The sequence below is a fragment of the Panicum virgatum genome, chromosome 1K (genome assembly GCF_016808335.1).
Source record: "Panicum virgatum strain AP13 chromosome 1K, P.virgatum_v5, whole genome shotgun sequence".
NCBI classification, from domain to species: Eukaryota; Viridiplantae; Streptophyta; class Magnoliopsida; order Poales; family Poaceae; genus Panicum; species Panicum virgatum.
This window is the reverse complement of record NC_053136.1, coordinates 22,119,502-22,139,376: the sequence shown is the minus strand read 5'-3', so window position 1 is coordinate 22,139,376 and position 19,875 is coordinate 22,119,502. Positions and strand designations below refer to the sequence as shown.

The following is a 19,875-nucleotide window of genomic DNA, read 5'->3' as shown; positions in this document are numbered from 1 at the left end:
CTCTACAAGATGTGGCAATGATTCTTGGACTACCTCTGGAGGGAAATGCAGTCACTGGCATGATACAGAGTGATGGATGGAGGGATATGGTTCAGACGCAGGTTGGGATTCGTCCACCAGAACCGCCAGAGGGAGTGAAGGATAGAAAGACCTCAGGGGTGAGCTCGGCTTGGCTAAAGGAAAATTTCAACCATTGCCCCCAAGGAGCACCTCAAGAACTTGTAGAGCGCCATGCACGTGTTTGGGTGTGGCACCTCTTTGGAGGCTTCTTGTTTCCGGATGGTCCGGGCAACACTATATCATGGATGGTACTACCTATTCTTGGTCAGCAGTGGGAAAACATTGCACTGTATAGCTGGGGGTCGGCAACACTTGCTTGGTTGTACCGACAACTTTGTGATGCATGTTGGCGGGTTGCAAGCGACTCAAACCTAGGAGGGTGTGCCTATTTATTGCAAATTTGGATTTGGGAAAGGTTTCCAGTAGGTCGGCCGTACCGTGGTGAATTAGAGGTACGTACGACGACGTTAAGCAAGGTTTGATTAATATTACTATAACTTGTGTTTGTAACCCATTTGTGGTTATTTTTTGTAGCCTTGGCCGCACCATGACCCAGAATCGAGGCTGACAGTTGCTTATTGCTGGAAGAATGTGGGAGTAGTTAGAGGGGACCCTGCGTGCCGCTACATGCACTACATGGATGACCTTGACTGCCTCACGCAAAATCAGGTACTCACTCCTGAGGTATCTCCTAACATGTAGCTGCATTGTTTTGTGCAAATTAGTTGTCATGATCACTATTGTTGTAGATCTTTTGGACACCCTACGATAGAGACGAGCTCGAGAACTTGGGCCTCAGCGACATGTGCACACGAGATGAGGAACTATGGATGAGTGTTGTTCCTTTGATTTACTTCTTCGCCGTCGAGCTCCACCTGCCCCATTGTGTGAAAAGACAATTCGGTCGTCTACAAGACTTCCCTCCAGAAGCTATTTCGACCTCCCAAGCTTTGCACAGGTGCAACAACAATTTTTGACAAATTCACTTTGAATTATTACTGATTCCTCACTCGCGGCAACTCCTTATATTTCAACTACATATTTGTTGCAGAATTGACAGGAAGAAAAGATACACTGAAAATGACTGGCATGTGAAACACGCGGTTCCTCTTGGACAGTGGGAGCAAAGGCATAGGATGAACCCTGATTCCGGTCCAGCACATAGGCACAACCATTACAAGGACTATCTTCGGTGGCTACATTCAGTGTCAAGAGTTTCAATCAAACCTCCACGCTCCACTGAGCCTATAGAGTATCGCGAGGACACCGACGATGATGATGACATCGTCGACGAGTACGATGATATCACTCGCTCAGGAGTTTAGCCGGAGAGGGCCCCTTTGCAAAACTACATGGTATGTCATGCACTAAGTTCTTGTAAGACTTCTTTTATACATTGTTGTTCCATTTCATGTTGTACTAAATTAGTCGTTTCAGGCACAACAACTCGGCCGGCTAGCTAACGAGGCCGGTGTCGCAATGGCACATGCTAGCCAAGGAGGAAACGGTGGGGGACACCTACGGGCATTTGCCGAGGTTAGTAAGCCATCCTTTGGTTAACTCTATAACATGTCTCTCAAAATACATTAGGAGTAACGTATCCGTCTATCTTGCAGAGAGTCCGCCGTAGTTGCAAGCGGATGGCCGCAAAGCTCAACTGCATTGCTAGGCCGGACGAGGCATTCGCCCCTGGCCCACAAGCTGCAGGAACTTCAAGTACACGTGCCGCTTCTTCGAGCAGGCGGACGCCTATTCACTACGGTCAAGAGACCGCCAGAACCCCTTCTCGTTCGACCACTAGAACGGGTTCCCGTACTGCTTCGAGGGGGGAAGGTATTCGATCACCCCAAGAATCTGAGGAGTCCGACGCACAACATGACTCAGGAGAGGAGGACCCACACTTTGAGGTCATTGGGATGTCACAGATGTTTGATGCTCCTCCAGGCACGCAGACACAGGGGGAATCTAGCCAGGTAACTAAACTTAGTCTCAATTTGTTTGGAAAAACAATACGATAATGATCCCTGCGGCATGCTAAGTTCAATAATCCCGTGCAGGCTGTGCAGACTCCAGCTCCTCCACGTCAGCAACGTCGTGGTCGTGACCAGACCAACGTTGGTAGCGCCAATGTTGTGCCCACGGAGCCTGGACGCGCACGACGCCGCAATGAACCGTTCAGCCCTCCAGAGCAACGCCGTCGCCGCCGCTAGAAGGCCGCCGTCAACCTATTCGTATTTGTAATGACCCTCGACATTAGAATTTGTGATGGACTATTTGTGCATGTGATGGTCTAGTAGTGCTTGTGAAGGACCATTTGTGCTTGTGAAGGACTATTTGTGCTTGTGTTAAACTTATTGTGCTTCTAGTTTTGTGACAAACTATGTGTGCTTGTGTAAAAGATATATCATCTTGCCAGCTATCTAAGCCAATCAAGGGTGGTGAGGCACATGAACTGGGTTTGGTTGATGCCTTAGCTTCTCCTAATGATTTGGTGAATACTGCTCGTCAATGGGCTTTGGATATATATGAACTTAGGAGGCCATGGATCAAAAGCCTTTCTGGGCTGCGAGAGAGGTTTAGGGATATTAAGTAGTTCTACACATATCTTAGCAGGATTGAAATAGTAAGTAGTTTTCAGACTTGTTATGTCTTAGAGGGAGTCAGTCTGTCAATACAACATCTGGCCTGTTAAAAGAACTCGTCAGTTAGCCTGGTTGCGGGTAGTCTTATGGGTGATAGTTGCTGTGGTAAGATGATTCTGCAATCGACTATAAAGCGGTTCGGAAGGACTATTGACTTTTGTTCAGGCAGTACATCGGTGCCTGATGCTGGTGGTTATGATGTGCTCTCTTTGTACCTAGATGGTTTAGAAGGCATCCTCAAAATCTGAGTTGATTTCAAGGAAATATTCCGTAGTACATTCATTGCTGCTGCTATGAAGCTACTCAATGAAGTCTTGAATTATCAATTGATGCCCCATTTTCTGCATATACTCACTGCAACGAACATGGATAGATGGATCATGTGAAGTTGAGTGAATCCGGATGGCTTTGGATGATTGATCCTATCTGGATTTCTACTTTTGCTGGTGAGGCACTTGTCGCGCCATCCTGAGTGGCGCGACAAACCTCTTCTCTCGCGCCACGATGGCTAAAATGCAGCCCAGAGAGGCTAGCGCGGCAGAGCATCCTTGTCGCGCCACCCGACCTAGCGCGACAATGAGTCGCGCTACTACCTGTGGCACGACAGGCTCGCCCACGTCAGCGCCCCGCTAGCGCAACGCCGGGTTGGTCCGCCAGCGTGGTAGCCCTGTCACGCCTCTACAGATGGCGCAACCAAACGGTCTATACCGCGCAAATAAAATCTAAAATTAAAATATTATTAAAAAAGATTAAAAATAAAAAAATTCCCTCGCGCCACATCCGCTCGTACCGGACGTTCACTACATCCCTTAGATTTGGCGTGGAGGAGGCCATCCACAAGCATACCAGATGCTTTAGCGTACCCCGCTGGGATTTTTATGGTATCTGCTTGCTACTGGAGTAAGTTTTACCTAACAGCCGTGCGGATAGCCTTATTGTTAGGAATGTCCAATTTCTACTTTCTACCCCAATTATGTTGTAGAACTACTTCGTTGATCACATGCTTAGCCAGTGATTTACAGTTGTTATTCGTTTTATCCAAATTTAAATTTACTAGGCAATTATGCCCGTGCGTTACTACAGACAAGGTTGGTATAAATATCGAATACGTATTGATGCTCGTATATTAATTTGTAGGGATCTATGTGATCGAGTCGTAGATGGAGATGGGTTGGTCCGACTCACATACGGAATGGACTAAGGCCCACCTGTCAATAACATAGGCGGACCAAATCAAACAACCAAATTAAAAAATTGGGTGGAAATCTTACTCGCTTTAGTAATATGTATAGAAATTGTTTCAGTATCTTTGTAAGACGAATTATGGACAGAAATTCAAACCGTGTTTTCTTAGGATGAATCTTGGAGGGAAATTCAAATCATGACTGGCCACGTCACTTTCAAACTCTCAACCTATAACGGTTGGATTGTTTCTAATTTTTTTAAGCGCCTAGGAGCACCGAGAAATAATATAAGAATTCATATGGGCATCCGCATTGACAGTACGCTCAAACGCGGATGGGTTGCCAAGAAGTCTGGGGACGCGCCTATAGAGCCTACACACGCATATACACAACTCCGTGCGCGCACACCCGAGCCCTGCTACCCCTACGGGGAAAATCCCCTGTGCGACACCCACGCTCGTTCTAGACGGGAATCGAGCGCGGGCTGGTAGCGCTCCAACGAGCGAAGCTATTGGCTCTTTCGAACCGTTGGATCTCTACCGGGTTAAATTGAACCATCGGTCAAGTCCTCCAGCCCAAGTACTCTCACGACGTTTCCCAAGCATGCAGCCCACGCCGGAGCGACCACGGCAGCAACGCGGGGCTAATGGAGGCCTCCTTGCAGAAAGACCTCCCTACAATGAGCTACTCTGTTGCGCTTACCATGGGGACCAGATAAACCCTTGCATGTGCAGCTGTGCCCCGACACCTTGCTTAACACCTTGGTTATTGGCTGCGTTGTCAGCCACTCGGCAACACCATACTATGGCGCCAAGGAGGAAGAGGAGCAAGGAGAAGACGGTTCCACAACCTGATGCAAGAGCACAAGAAGCTCGATCCCCTCTGTGAGCGCCACTGGCGATGGCGATGGGGACGTGATGCCGCATCGACAAGCTCAGAAGGGTACGTTGTTGGCTTCCCACGGCACTAGGATGTGCATCCATGGGAGGAAGAAGGGAACGAGAGGCAGCCAACCATGATGGCATTACGGAAATACATAACAGGGCTCCTCCCAACTACTATTTCCGTTTCAATTTGTAGTTCGTTTGACTTTTTTATCTTAAATTTGACCACTCGTCTTATTCAAAAAATTTATATCGAAATTTCAATAACATTCTAAACTTTCAAATAACAATTTTAATATTTTTTACCAAAATCTAAGAAAATTGAAATTATAGTTCGAAACTTTGTGTATCATATCTTTCAAATTGTTGGTTAGTGTACTTCGTTGCAACCTGTGTACTGATGAGCATTTTGTCAGATGATTTTAAGCAATTGTACATGCTGATTTCTATATATATGTATCATTGTTGTTTCCATGCAAATGGATGGCATCATCTAAAACACTATATGATTCCCCACGCGTTGCTGGGGATTTAAGAGAATCTTTCGATAAAATATTCTTTAAATAAAACGCTATGGAGAGTATACAGTAAGACAAATAAGCACTTAGATCGAGTTTGCTAAAAAACAAAAAAGATAGATTTTTCTAATAAAGAAAAACTCGTATAATTTTGGTTAAATTTGGAAATTTATAGTGTAAAATCACCTTGATTAGGGGGGCATGCCCCTGCCCGCCTCGTGTCTCCGCCCCGGCAGAGGGAGGGCATAGCTATGCCGAAGAAGAGCAAAACAATGGAGAAGGTGAAGAAGGCCGCAAAAGCCACCAACAACATCTCGTAGGTGAGTGCTGCCATGGCGAGGCGCAATGTAAGGAAATTGGAGGCGGAGTAGAATGGTTCGGGTGCGGATGATTTCCGATCCTCCTTCACCTATGCAGATGTTTTATAGAGAGCTGGAAAGGTGGATGGTTCTCGATCTCGACAGCCCATTTTCTTGCCTTTGTGATCATTTATTGTGAGTGGAGCACTTGATGTAGGGCAAAGAGAAAGAAAAACATGAAAATCAATTTATTTTGAGTGGAGCATTTGCTGTAGGGGAAGGAGATAAGAAAGACGTGAGAACTAAATCAAAATTATTATTTATTTTGAGTGTAGCACAGAAGATGTGTGTACTACGCACACAAACAAAATTAGTATAAGGATAGTGTGACATGATGTTCTTGTGTCAGCTAATTAAGGTTTTGTTTCAGATGCTTTGCTTCCTGGATGCATGCATGACGATACATGCGTGACTGTGAATAATCGACGTTCAACTTTCAAGCTTGATTATATATTTTGATTGATGTGAGCTGGTGGAAAAAGTACATGGATTTTGTGATCATTTATTTTGAGTGGAGCACTTGCTGTAGGGGAAGGAATAGACATAAGAATTAAAGCAAAGTGAACATTTATTTTGAGTGGAGAACAGAAGATGAAAAGACATGTTAGAATAATGAATCAACAGTCATGATTGAACTTGGGCTTAAGATCCAATGGACACAATTTTGAAGATGATGTGGTGCAATGTGAGTTGAGAGAAATAGAGATTAATAATTTTATAATGGAGACCAACTATATAGATTTTATAGATATGCGATGTGGTCTGATGTACCACTAATTTTGGTCTACACATAGTCTGTTTAGTTCCCAAAAAAATTTCTACAGTACCCGTCACATCGAATATTTGGACAAATGCATGGAGCATTAAATGCAGTTGAAAAAATAACTAATTACACAGTCTAACTGATTAGCACGAGATGAATCTTTTAAGTCTAATTAGTCTATAATTGAATATTATTTGTCAAATAACAACGAAAGTGCTACAGTGTCAAAACCCAAACATTTTCGCGAACTAAACAGGGCCTCTGATTTTGATATACATGCGTGCTGTAGCTCCGAGCTCCACAAAAGCCGTCAGATTTAGTAATTGTGTTAAAATTAAGTTTAAATATATGTTTCCTAACTTTTTTTGTAGTAACCTTACCTTCAGTTCCAACGCTACATGTTTGAGAATGTCATGATGTTTTTATTTCCATTAAAAAATATTTTTAGGAGCGCATGGGCAATGCTCGTTCCTAATAAACAAAAGAAAGATAAATTCAGGCGAGAGGGACTCATTCAATTTCAAAATTCAAATAAAGAACTTTCAAATATATAGATAATTGTTGAAAATATCAAATAATAAAGATCTTAATTATAAGCAAATTCAAAATTTTATACATGGATATGGATATAAAGAACTTTCAAACCATATATGAAACTCTATATATTTGTAACTCTCAATCACCTAAGCAAAAATTTGTATCGAAATTTCAATAACATTCTAAACTTTCAAATAGCAATTTTAATATTTTTACCAAAAATCTAAGAAAATATAATTATAGTTTGAAACTTTCTGCATCATATCTTTCAAATCACACCCACTATATATATCAGATGCCACATCACCATCCACTAGGGCCATCTATTTATGTCTTCACCGATTTTATGTGACTAATAGCATCTATGCAAAAAAAATGTTGCAATGCAATCACTTTACCGTTTTTACCTTTAAATTTCATCTTAAAATTGTTTAAGAAATCCCGCAGCAACACGTGGGATATCATCTAGTTTTTTTAGAGGCTGTCACCATATAAATACACCCGAGACCGACACTCTAGGAATGCTGGCCAAAATAATAATAATAATAATAATAATAATTTTCTAAATGGTCTAGTACAAGCCTGAATGTCTCATTCAACTTGGACCCACTTTTGTGGGCTCAATTCAAAGGGCAAACAATCCATACACTCTATTTGGCAGCTAATAATATTTTTTCTCACACCAAATTAGCACCAGTCATCATATGCAATTCGCATTCATCTTAAAAACCCTAGAAATCCACGGTGCTTTGTGAGTAGGTAAATTTTGGAAGTTTATAAAGAAGTACAACTCCCTTGGGGGAAAAATATTTGTGCCAGGATATACATGAGCTGCGGTGCGCCCTGAAAACGCATCTGCAGTTGTAACTTGCAGCAGGACGGCCATGACGGTCGACGCCGCGCTCCTAGCCGCCGTCGTGGCCTTCCTCCTCCCGCTCCGCCTCATCTCCCTCGCCCTCCGCCTGGCCTCCAAGGGCCGCGGCGCCAGCGGGCCACAACTCCGCCGGTCCTGCGCCGTCTTGGCCGTCGCGGGCGCGCTCCTCGCCGTCATCTTCGCACTCCCGCACGACCGGGCCGGCCAGTGCGCCGTCCCCGTCACCGCTGTAGTAGATGGCGAGGGGCTACGCTCGGAGGTTGAGCAGCTCAAGCTCCAGCTCGCCCGGCTTGGTATGTTTAGGGATTAACTTCTCTGTCCTGTTGGGGCTAATCCTTTTCCCACCAGGGCATGCGCTTGTTTACCGACCTCTAGTGTTGTTGTTTGCGTTCGAGGGTCTTGTGATTTTCGATTCATTGTATTGTGATCGCAATTTTTTAGTCTCGGTTTACTGTTTCCTTTTGTAATCTACCTTTTTCCTATTGTACTACGCTTGTGAAGTTAACTGAAGTTTAGTAGTATTTTTGTTTTATGTTTACAACACTCGAATTCTCCATGCAGAATCTCTGTGGGATAACAAATTGAAAGCCTTTGATGAGAAGGGTGATTCTTTGGAGAAGGCGATAGATAAGAAAGGTGATCCTTTAGAGGAGGAGGATGGCCGTGTTATGAGAGCTATGGGGCTTGACATCCAGTCTCTGATAAATGAGCAAGAAAACATCAAGGTATGCCCCATGTGTCTTTTCCCCTGGTTCCTTTATATTGAAGTTTTAATTCCAGCCTGGTTGGATTGCAGAATTTTAATGCAAACATGTACGTGTTTAGGTGAAATATACAGTAGCATGATCATCCTCCAAGTTTCAGTGTTCATATTTGGGCCAATTATGAATGCCTAAAATCTTATTTTTATTCATTAGTTTAACTTGTTCTTTGTTGTAGTCCTTGAACTATTTGTTCCATTAATGGACATAAAGTTGAATATGGTCCTTAACTTGTCGCTCAGTTCAGCGAATGGATCTGAAGTTAAACTTGGTTCTTAAACTTTTCGTTCAACTAATGGACCATGAAGTTGAATCTGATCGATCTAGTTTTCTGTTGTTCATCATATCTAGAATGTAACTATCCATCTTATTTACGTGCACAATTTGTGTTGTAAAAAAAGGTTTTTACACAGCATCTAATTATGCTGTCTACCTTTTTGTCATTCAGATGCAAGAATCATTGTGCAGCTCATGTTTTGGTGACAATATCAAGGCAATGGAAGATGAGGTATCTCTATCACTCAGAAAGACTTTGACTAGCTTTACATATTTTTGGATTTTCCTGCTAATATGACTAGCTAATTTGGACTAAGAGATAGAAAATTGGTTTATTCATTTTGTCACTGTTTCTTAAATGGCACTGATTGCATTCCAATAGGCACCTAATATATTCACATATTATCTGTGAAAACTTTGTCAGTCTGTTCATCTTGTCTATAGAATTGTAACTCTTCAGTCTTTACTGCCTTATAATCTTTGCAGAATATAATGAATGGTGTTTTGATTTTTCATTTATTCATTGATGCAACTATACAAAAATCATAATGTGACAATTAGGAGGGATAATTTTCTTATGTGTTATTTACAAAACCAGCAAATGACTTTACTTGTCTATAGTTTGTCTTCTGTCAGGCAGCTTTTGTATCAATAATTTGCTTGGTTTTAGATTGCGCATAAGATGGCAAAGCAAATACTATTTCAGTTGAACGGCCTTCTCCTATGTTTAGCTTGTGTGCCATATTAGGATTCTTTTCTGAAAACATTTTATTAGCTCATCTCATGAAATTTATGACCTTTTGAAATAGGTTCGTCTCATAAAGGATGAATCAAGGAAGATGAACTCTGATATAAACAGTGTATGGTCATTAGCAAAAGATGCAACGGAAAAGGTTGAAGCTCTACATTCTGATGTCAAGAAGGTATATTTCTCTAGGTTATCTTGATCATGTAAGCAATAAAGAACCTAACCATGCCCTTAAGCTTCCTATGAGTACCATCTGAGATCCAATTAACCCTCAGTATACACACCGCACCTGACATATACTGGGTTGAGGACCATGCCATGGCTACGATGTGATCATGCTTTGCTTCTTCTCTTTTACATTTGACATTGGCCTTGGTATCGCTTAGGTGTACTGCCTTGCACACCAATTAACCTTGGTACCCATGCGACTGCTTCACACAGCGCCATATAATAATCTTGTTTCTTTGTGCTCTGGGTATACTCTCCATGCCATGTTGGCCATGGCACCATGCCACATCTCAGCCCCATTACTGACATGTGACACATCCTCATAGCAGCACAGCTTGCTGGTGGAGGCAGCAATTGCTAGCCTCAACAACCAACAGGCCAGCAAGCAGGGCCCAAAAGCAAGATTAGTAAAATGATGAGTGGAAAAATATTGATAAATAGAAGGAACAAGATATTGATAAATTGAAGGAACAAAGAGGTTAGGGTATTTTAGGCACTACTAAAAGTTGTTGTCAGCAGTGATGTATATATTGTCTTCTCCATTGGAATGCAAGCAATTAGGTAGATTGGAGGCAGACTACCCATTGCACACATTTGCATTGATGCACATCTATGCTTCTTTTCCTATCCCGGATCAATACAATAAGTTTTTCATGAAAGTTCTCTTAAGGGGAAAGCCAGAGTGGGAAAAGTAGCAGCTTGCATTCCACCTTAATGAAAGGAACTTGCATTCCAAGAGAGAGTGGAAATGTTTATGCATGTTGTACCTCAAGGCCTAGTATTTAGAGCAATCTTCATATAGTAGCCATAAAAACTTGTTAAGCATAAACTGAGACAAATAAAGCAAGTCTGACATTATAATTGTTATGCCCGTATAGTGAGAATGTTGAACTTATTTCCTTTATGTTCATACAGACCATTTTAGAAGCTTCATTTCTTTTTACTTAAAAGCAATTTAAGGTTCATGTGAACATAAATGTGTATGCTTGTACTAGTCTGTAGTTATAGTCATGGTTTCCTTGGTACTTTGAGCTTTGCTTCGCTACTTTGTTGGGCAATTTTTAATTGTCATGTGCAGTAAATATGGTTGTAGTTGTAGGTTCTTGTACTTTTAGTTGCTCATCTATGTTCATACAACTGCAGAGTCAAGTTATAACTGATGACTGGGGGAGGATGAACTCTAGTATCAACAGATTATGGTCATTCGTAAGGAATACAGATAAAAAGGTTGAAGGCCTATGTTCAGATATAAAAAAGGTATGGTTATATGAATTTTCATTTATTTCTTTATCTGAAATGTTTTGCAAGGCTCACTAGCTGTAGAAGTCACTAGAACCTGATGAAAATTATTATCTTCATAACACAATCCTTCAAAATTCAATATGCAAGAACTGAAACTTAACGCGAAGCTTGCATTTTTAACGAACTGTGTATAGTGTTGAAAACGTTAATCTTATTTGCAGCATGTTCATCCACATCACTTTAGAAAAGTGATCATTGCATAGGGTTTTCGAGGTTTCATTTATTCTCTATACATGGAACAATGGAAAGTTCAAGTGGTTGCCTCATAGGTTTCTAGGCAATTTGAACATTGTTTGGCCACTTTCATGGGCTGTTTGGTTATTTCAGTAAATAAACTAAATATGGTTGTAGCTAGCTATAGGTTCTTTTGTTTCCAGATGGTCATCTCAGGGTCGTACAACTGTAGGTTCAAATTATAACTGGTGAGTGGGCGAAGACAAAATTCAACAGAATGTGGTCATTTGCAAAGGATACAGAGAAAAAGGTTGAAGATCTATATTCAGATATAAAAAAGGTATGTTTTTTTGGAATACGATTTGTTTTCTATCCTTAATATTTGGCAAGCCATATGTTTTATTACTTTTTTCACATTATGTTTATTGGAAAATTTGAAATCTGATTGTGTATTGTAAGGCTTGGTTCTAAAGGATGATGTTATTAAACTATAGTATAGTACTTCAATCAGCTTTCTTTGTTAATAAATAAGTAGCGATGCAATTTTAAGATTTGTGTTGACTGTCTTACATTTTTCAGTTTGCATCTTTTTTTTTCCTGTTTGCAAAAAGAAAAAAAAACGTAGAATCCCATCCTCAGATGTTAGGAACATTGGAACCATATTATTTTGATAGTGATGCCATATTATACAAGCATATGCTGCAGTTGCATGTTGTTAATGTTGACAAGTAGCAAACAAACTGTTGGATGGGGTGTTTGGGTTAGGTAGATACCCACCATTGTGTGTACCAGATGCGAATATAATTCTTGGGGATACTGCCGGAGCATGAATTTTCTGTTTGAAAGATGGCGACTGGAGAATAAAACTTAAAATCATTCCTGGGCATGATCCCCTAGACCTAAGTAGTCTCAAAGAAGTTTGGGAATCTTTAGCACCGTGGCAGTTCGGGACTAACAACTCATTTGCAGGGCTTCAAGCAGACGAAGAAGAAAGTGCCGTTCATGTGATCATTTTCATCACTAAGGCAGAAGGTGTTACGCCACTGGATTGTTTTTTCTACGCACCTTTTGTGTGTGTGTGTATATATATATATACATATATATATATATAAATACATTTTATAGGTCAACTTGATAGTACAAGATGGTTGTCCTTGTGGACGTCATCATGTGTTGCTTTCTGCCTCCTTGCCGGCATGAGAGGCGGCGGCAATATATTAGCGATTTAGCATAGCGCCATAGCACTGTAATAATACAGTTAACAATACATTAAACATTCGGGTGGCTTTCAGAGCTCCATTTCCATGGGCGCAGACATCTGCGTCGCCTGGAGCAGCTGTGCGCAGTTGCCGTCGGTCTGACTCGGTGCACGGCTCCTCCCCCAGTTGTGGCTTGGCCGTTTGGGAACCCCCAATTTTTTTTCAGCCCCTTTTTTTTTAGCGACCACGCCTGGGCGTGTTTTTCATTAAAAGGAGAATAGAGAAAGTAGCATTACAACACCGCGTGATCACGATAGAGATCACTGCTGGAGCTAAGGGGGCGTCAAGATCGCACGCATCGACGACTCTGGCAAGCGAGGAAGACTGCAAGTAGGGGCGGATCTAGCACCAGGTCAGCCGGGGCTAGAGCCCCTTCTATCGGTGCTAGATGTATGGAGTCTCTCTTAAGCTCTTTCTATGAGAATTTGTAGTCATTGAAGTTTGAAAGAAATAGCTATAGGTAAAAGATGAAGCGAATATGTCTCTCCTAATATTTTTCGTAGATGTGCCACTGACTGCAAGAGTCGAGTCTCCCTGCTCGCGGGCGTCACGGGCGGGCGACATGTCGCGCGCACCGCAAGTCCGAAGCAATGAGCACATGGTGTCGCCACCCTTGGACTCGGCCGCTCTGCCCGTGGACCGGAGCGTCGAGACGCGTGACTGTCGCCACGTGTCAGCAGAGCACCGGCAAACTCTCGTTCTCTCGACGGCAAGGCGGCCAGAGGGCGTGACGGCGGCTCTAGCTGTGTCACCGCTAGCCAACCACTTCTTAGGCCTCCTCCAACAGCTTTAGCTATTTCGCTAGCTGATCTGGCACAGTGAGCTGGTATAGACTGAGAGAGAGAAAAATGGGACCCACGTAAGAGCAGTAATTAGGCCACTCACAATGAGAATTTCATAGAAGTTTCATACACATTAATTAGCATGCTATGTAGAATTATATAATGACATGATAGAATTTAAGAAGAAAAAGAAGAAATCAGTTTCATCTAAATCAAAATATCTCTATACCTATGAAACCACCATAAGAAGCTATACAATCGCCTCCGCGTGAAGCCATTCATGTTCTCGTATCCCGTGCGTGGGTCCACTCATTGCTCGGGTCGCGTGCTATGCGCTAGCGGCCGGTTGTTCGCTAGCGAGGAGGATTTTTGCCTTTCTCTCTGCTCCACCTCACGCAAAATCTGACGCGGCCGGCGATTTCGAAGAAGGCCTTAAGATGATACTATAGCTCTGTCACTAGCGGCCACGGTACGCGTAGGGTTCATAACGCCAGTGTCTCGTGGCCCTTGTGTTTTGATGATCACTAGTACACCTGATCGATGTGTCAGCATCATCATGGAGTGGTTCACGAAACCACACCGTATGGTGCACACTTCTCTAAAAGGTAGTGACAAATAAAGTGGGTATTCAAAGGATCATACGCAAAGAAATCGAGGAATCTCTTTTAATCTGGCATGCACAATGAGTCGACCTGATGTACACGGGTTAACAAGCTCTGCATTTTCCAGCGCGGATTCTGGTGTGCTAACTTTTTTATCTGACACATCACTCGAGCATATCTGAAAACACGCGAGGAAATGTTATTAACTATCAGTCGGCTTCTTAAAAAGTTGCTGCTGATGACTACTATGCAAATTTTTTTAAGAAGTAGGATATATCTTGCAAATTTTTACTCGTAAAATATCACTTACTTTAAGAAACATAGATACTACTCCCTCCATTCCAAGTTATAATTTGTTTGACTTTTTTATTCAAATTTGACCGGTCGTCTTATTAAAAATTTATAAAATATTACTTCTTTTGTTGTTACTTGTTTTATTAATAAAAGTTCTTCAAAGATGACTTAAATTTGACTATATTTGTACAATTTTTTTTGAATAAAATGAGTTGTCAAACTTGTAGAGTAAAAAAGTTAAATGGATTATAATTTCGAACGGTGGAAGTAGATAATAAATATTTGAGACCCACTTCAAGTCAATCTGCTTTTGAGTTGGCATAACATGAACTGCATGTGGAACAGCCATATATTTAAATTTGGTACCGTAAATATTTTCTATGTTCTTTCATGATAAACTTGGTTAAATTTAGAATAGTTGGGACAAATGCAGAAGTAGTGCTCACATTTGGATTTAAGGAACAGGCAGAGTACAATATTGACTCGATTGGCACACCTACGACCACGACTGGACTCCTACTAAGTACACTACAAATTAGTAGTGAATTATTACATGGAATGATTATTCTATACACTCTCATGGTAATGTTCGCTCTGATAGCGAACCCGCGCCCTCCCAGCTGAAATTTTTTTTTAACAAAAAGCTGCGCAGCATCGGATGATCACTCTCTTAGTTTTTTTTAGAAAAAAGTGTAGCCCAGCAACTAGATTAATCAGCAGGGATAATACAAACGCCCAGCAACTAGATTAATCGGCGGGGCAGGATGATACAAATCAAACCAGGACTGCATGGATCATGCATGCGGCGTGCGCCGGACAAGAGTACCCCACGGCACCGGTGTGCCTGTGTACCAGTAGGTAGGCACGCAACTCGTGCCACGGACTCGATGCCAAAAGGAGTGGTGCCGCCAGTTTTAAAGCGCGCGGCCGGGTAGGACAGCGCGCGAGCGCGCGCGATTCGTGCCGCTCTCCCGTGGCCGTCAAGGGAACCCCGGCCAGCCGGCGGCCGCCTATTTAAGGGCACGCTGGCCGGGGACCAAGTCGCCAAGCACCCAATCCACCCTCCAAGTCCAGAGCGGCAAGCTAGCGGTAAACAAGCCACCACCTCGGTCGTCTCGTCTCCGCGCTCTGCCCATGGCGATGACCCACCACCAGAACGGCGGCGCCACCGCCGCCCGTGCTGCGGAGGACGGCAACATCAACGGCAACGGCCACGCGGCGGCGGCGGCGGAGTGGCGGTTCGCGCGGGCGGCGAAGGAGGGCGCGCTGGCGGCGGCGGGGGACAAGATGAGCATCCGCGCGGTGCGGTTCAAGATCAGCGCGAGCGTGGACGCGCGCGACCCGCGGCCCGTGCTGCCGCTGGCGCACGGGGACCCCTCCGTGCTCCCGGCCTTCCGCACCGCCGCCGAGGCCGAGGAAGCCGTCGCCGCCGCGCTCCGGACGGGCAGGCTCAACTGCTACCCCGCCGGCGTCGGCCTGCCCGACGCCCGCCGGTACGTACATACGTGCATTGTCCGCCCGGCCGGCTCGACACGTAGGCGCACGCGCGTTGTTCCCCGTGTGCCGCCGACCGATGATGTTTTGTTACCACGGCGCAGCAGCGGCGGCGCGTGTCACGATTGTCCAGACCCCAACTGTGTGCCGGCCTGCGTATGCTTCAGCTACCTTTTCAGTGCACCACCGGTCTGCGTCAGGCTAATTTTAGTGGAAGTGTCATAAAAGTGTCATGAACATTAAATTTACTAACATGTACTAATAGTATGAGGAGAGAGAAGAGGGGAGTGTCATGAAATATGAAAGAAGTGTCATCACTATGACACCCCATTAGCATAGTTCTTAAGATTTCAGTCTAAATAACTATATCAATGACATTTTCACTGAGACTTCCCTCATACAAATAATATTTGGAAACCTCAGACCTCCAAAGAAATTAAACGTAGGACGACCCATCATCTATAAACAAAGAAATTATTTAACTTATTTATCAGCCAGCCTCCAAACACCAGCCTTTTTATCAGTTAGGTAGCACTAGGAAACAAGCACTTCAGTCATGTGACGTGCATGCTGGAAATTTGTACCAGCACTGAACCCGTGCCGACGGTGGGGTTCCGTCCGCCCGCCGCGTGACAGGTGCTGGCATCGCCAATCATGGCATGCCACGCATGCATCTGACATGGCATGCCACGTCTGCGTGTGACGGTCGGCGGGGTGCTTCTAGGCAAGGGCTAGGTTTTCTCGGTATACAATTGTTAGAGTTTTCTTTTGAATGGGTTTTGATTTGGTTATACTTTGCACGAGTACTTACTAATAATATAACGATTGCCATGATGATTTGTTTAAGTCTCATCTAATTGTATGCCTACTGATTTTGCTGCTTCTGGAAATCTACTAGTGCTTTGGCGAAGCACCTGTCGCGTGATCTTCCATACGACCTATCCTCCGACGACATCTTCCTCACCGCTGGAGGCACTCAAGCCATCGAGGTGGTGATCTCAGTTCTAGCCCAACCGGGCACCAACATATTGCTGCCAAGACCCGGGTATCCAAACTACGAGGCGCGCGCCGCGCTGAACAACTTAGAGGTTCGCCACTTCGATCTGATTCCTGAGAAAGGGTGGGAGATCGACATAGACTCTCTGGAGTCTATTGCTGACAAGAACACCGCCGCAATGGTCATCATCAACCCCAACAACCCTTGTGGGAGTGTGTACACCCGTGAACATTTGGCCAAGGTATGGCTGCTTTGTTGCATTGGCCATTTAAATGGATTCGAGTTATTTGATGTGATTTTTATTTTATGGGCTACTACCAAATTATGTTGTAAGCATGTTTTAATACCATTGTTTTCATTAGGTTGCCGAGGCAGCAAGGAAGCTTGGGATCTTAGTCATTGCTGACGAAGTGTATGGCAATTTGGTTTTCGGGGACTCCCAGTTCATCCCAATGGGCGTCTTTGGGCACATCGCCCCAGTGTTGAGCATAGGATCACTCTCAAAGAGATGGATAGTGCCTGGATGGAGACTTGGCTGGGTTGCTGCATGCGATCCCAAGAAGATCCTGCAAGAAACTAAGGTGAGTCATCAGTTTGTACTTATTTTTCAAAGTGCCCAGGCCACGCGTGCTGTTGCTGTTTCATGTACTAACCGTACAAAACCTTAATTTTGCAGATTCTTACGTCAATCACAAACTTCCTTAATGTTTCAACTGATCCAGCAACTTTCATTCAGGTAACCTTGGCTTGTACATTTTTCTCATCCAGTTTGCCATAGCAGCTCTCCGGCCAGTTCAAGTATTTAGAAATTATTCTGTGTAAAATATGGTAGATTCCGGCCCCAATAAGTTTCACTTGTCAAGTAGAGTATTTTTTTTGTTTTTAAAATGTAGCAACGTAATATTGATGAATTCTGAGTTGATAGTGCATCACTTTGAAGTGGATGCCAGGAAAAAAATCAATGTCATTTTGTAGAAAATATTCTAATAAGCTCCATAAGCACGAGAGCAGGAAAATGGGGCATTGTTTCAATTTGTACTACACATGCTTTTGAACTGGTTCTTTTTTCCTCTACTTGTCAGCACTTTCTTTTGTATTTTAACTCAGACAAATAAGAGTTACTGTTGTATTTACTAGGGAGCACTTCCACAAATTCTTGAGAACACAAAGGAAGATTTCTTCAAGAGGATCATTGGTTTGCTAGAGGAAACATCAGATATATGTTATAGAGAAATAAAGGACATCAAATACATTACTTGTCCGCACAAGCCAGAAGGTTCCATGTTTGTGATGGTAAGCACTTTTTAAACAGTGTTAGTAGTGGTTCAATTTTTTTTTTAAAAAAAAATCAGTAACATGAAGAAAAAAGTGATTCAGAAACTAAGGATTGTTAGAGCATCCGGTACTCGATAGTGATCATATTACACTAGCTATTGGTCATCAAAAACAGTCATATTAACATTATCAAACTCGCAACCTACGTGGAAATGAAACATAGAGATTCTCTAAATGTCTGTTTGTCATTTTACTTAATTACATTGAGATATCGTATACAGGTGAAGCTGAATTTGTATCTTCTGGAGGGGATCCATGATGACATTGATTTTTGCTGCAAGCTGGCAAAAGAAGAATCGGTGATTTTGTGCCCAGGTAGCTAGAGATGCATATATTATTTTTAAAAGTTAGTATTTCTGAAAGGCTCATTTAGTTTCTACTAGTGTTTAGCTCCAGTATTTACGAGTATTGCAAGCCTTCACCGATTAAGCGAAGAACTGCTACGAAACGATGCAATGCACTATACATATTTCTTCTGTTATTAAATTCTATTTCAATAACTTACCAAAGAAGAGATTGAGAAATGAGTAGGAAATTTTAATGTCCCCTTTCTAAGACACTAGCTAGTTGATATTAATGTTCTCATTGTACAGTCGATATGTGTACATTACTCTGACTTTGCATGGGTTCCTCCAATGCAGGGAGTGTTCTGGGAATGAAAAACTGGGTTCGGATAACGTTTGCCATTGATTCATCTTCTCTTCTGGATGGCCTTGAGAGGATCAAATCTTTCTGCCAAAGGCACAAGAAGAAGAATCTGCTTAATGGCATCTAAAGTTTTAAGTGTATCTGGGATCAAAGTTGTTGCTCAGTTCCAGTGTTTTCCGTTGCCCCGTCGATGAATGTGGAACTTTGAGTTTCGTAATAAAGTGTTAATCTTTTCAGACCACTTTTTTTATCACAGTCACAAAAGTTCCCAATAGGTAACAATTTTTTACCAATGAAATCTTGCCACGTAGTAGTATTCCACGAAAGAAATTTGGGTGATGAGAGAAAACAATTTCGTCAATTTTGAGAACTAGAAGCAGCGCAAAAAACCGACTGAAGTAAACTGCCGTCACTCATCTCTGCTCTGCTGCAAAATCAACGGCACCTGCGCCGTCATCCCAACTTTGCTCTGCAACACGCCGGTGCCGGGCATGTTGAGATCAAATAGGAAACTCGCTCCAAACCACGACGGCGTGTCTCGTGTGGATTGAGCGCCTTTCTTAGCGCTACTATTTTTTTTGAGGGTTACTGTTACTAACGAGCAAACCACGTTCGCAGTACAAAACAAATATAATAGCGGGCCAACTTGACAAAAACAAAGACAAAACAGCCCATGAATACAATCATCAATAGAACCAGGGCTGTACTGGCAAATTCAGAGGCCTTGCGCGAAACTATGAATTAGGCTCTAGTGACCCAGTAATAACTACTATAAAAATGATATATACTCCCTCCGTTCCAAATTATAAGACATCCCAAGAATCTTGGAGAGTCAAAACAATTTCAAATTTGACCAAGATTATAGAGAGAAGTATAAAGATTTATGATATCAAATTGATATACTATGAAAATATAACTAATAAATAATCTAATGGTACTTAGTTTATATAATAAATATCATTATTCTATTATATAAATTTGGTCAAACATAAAAAAAAATTTGACTCTCCAAAATTGTTGAAATGTCTTATAATTTGGAACGAAGGGAGTATGTTACAACATAGTACATGTAGACGAGATATTTCAAGAATTATCATACCTATTCGTTATTCAACACTTCTTTGCATATTTTCTAGAAGACATGACTAAGAAGC

General features: G+C 42.6%; 2 protein-coding genes and 1 long non-coding RNA gene across 5 annotated transcripts; all 3 read left to right on the top strand.

Moving 5' to 3' along the window:
• The first annotated feature begins 592 nt into the window (after positions 1 to 592).
• Positions 593 to 1,596, top strand: LOC120651772. The gene is made up of 3 exons (XR_005666311.1): positions 593 to 729; positions 810 to 1,415; positions 1,498 to 1,596. It is a non-coding gene; the product is annotated as an uncharacterized LOC120651772 (long non-coding RNA).
• Positions 1,597 to 7,754: 6,158 nt separating this feature from the next.
• LOC120699485 lies at positions 7,755 to 12,609 on the top strand. Of its 3 annotated transcripts, none has more exons than XM_039983493.1 (7): positions 7,755 to 8,114; positions 8,383 to 8,546; positions 9,031 to 9,090; positions 9,668 to 9,781; positions 10,978 to 11,091; positions 11,543 to 11,650; positions 12,292 to 12,609. In XM_039983493.1, exons 1-7 carry the CDS (start codon positions 7,832 to 7,834, stop codon positions 12,316 to 12,318), a joined length of 870 nt encoding a protein of 289 aa, XP_039839427.1. In that variant the 5' UTR covers positions 7,755 to 7,831; the 3' UTR covers positions 12,319 to 12,609. The 3 variants fall into 3 exon arrangements, with proteins under 3 accessions (XP_039839427.1, XP_039839422.1, XP_039839434.1); XM_039983488.1 differs by having other exon boundaries at positions 12,280 to 12,609; XM_039983500.1 differs by lacking the exon at positions 11,543 to 11,650 and having other exon boundaries at positions 12,280 to 12,609.
• Positions 12,610 to 15,255: 2,646 nt separating this feature from the next.
• LOC120699474 (nicotianamine aminotransferase 1-like) lies at positions 15,256 to 18,963 on the top strand. Its single transcript, XM_039983480.1, has 7 exons — positions 15,256 to 15,740; positions 16,640 to 16,979; positions 17,101 to 17,319; positions 17,415 to 17,474; positions 17,876 to 18,031; positions 18,295 to 18,388; positions 18,715 to 18,963. Exons 1-7 carry the CDS (start codon positions 15,382 to 15,384, stop codon positions 18,846 to 18,848), a joined length of 1,362 nt encoding a protein of 453 aa, XP_039839414.1. The 5' UTR covers positions 15,256 to 15,381; the 3' UTR covers positions 18,849 to 18,963.
• The last annotated feature ends 912 nt before the right edge of the window (positions 18,964 to 19,875 follow it).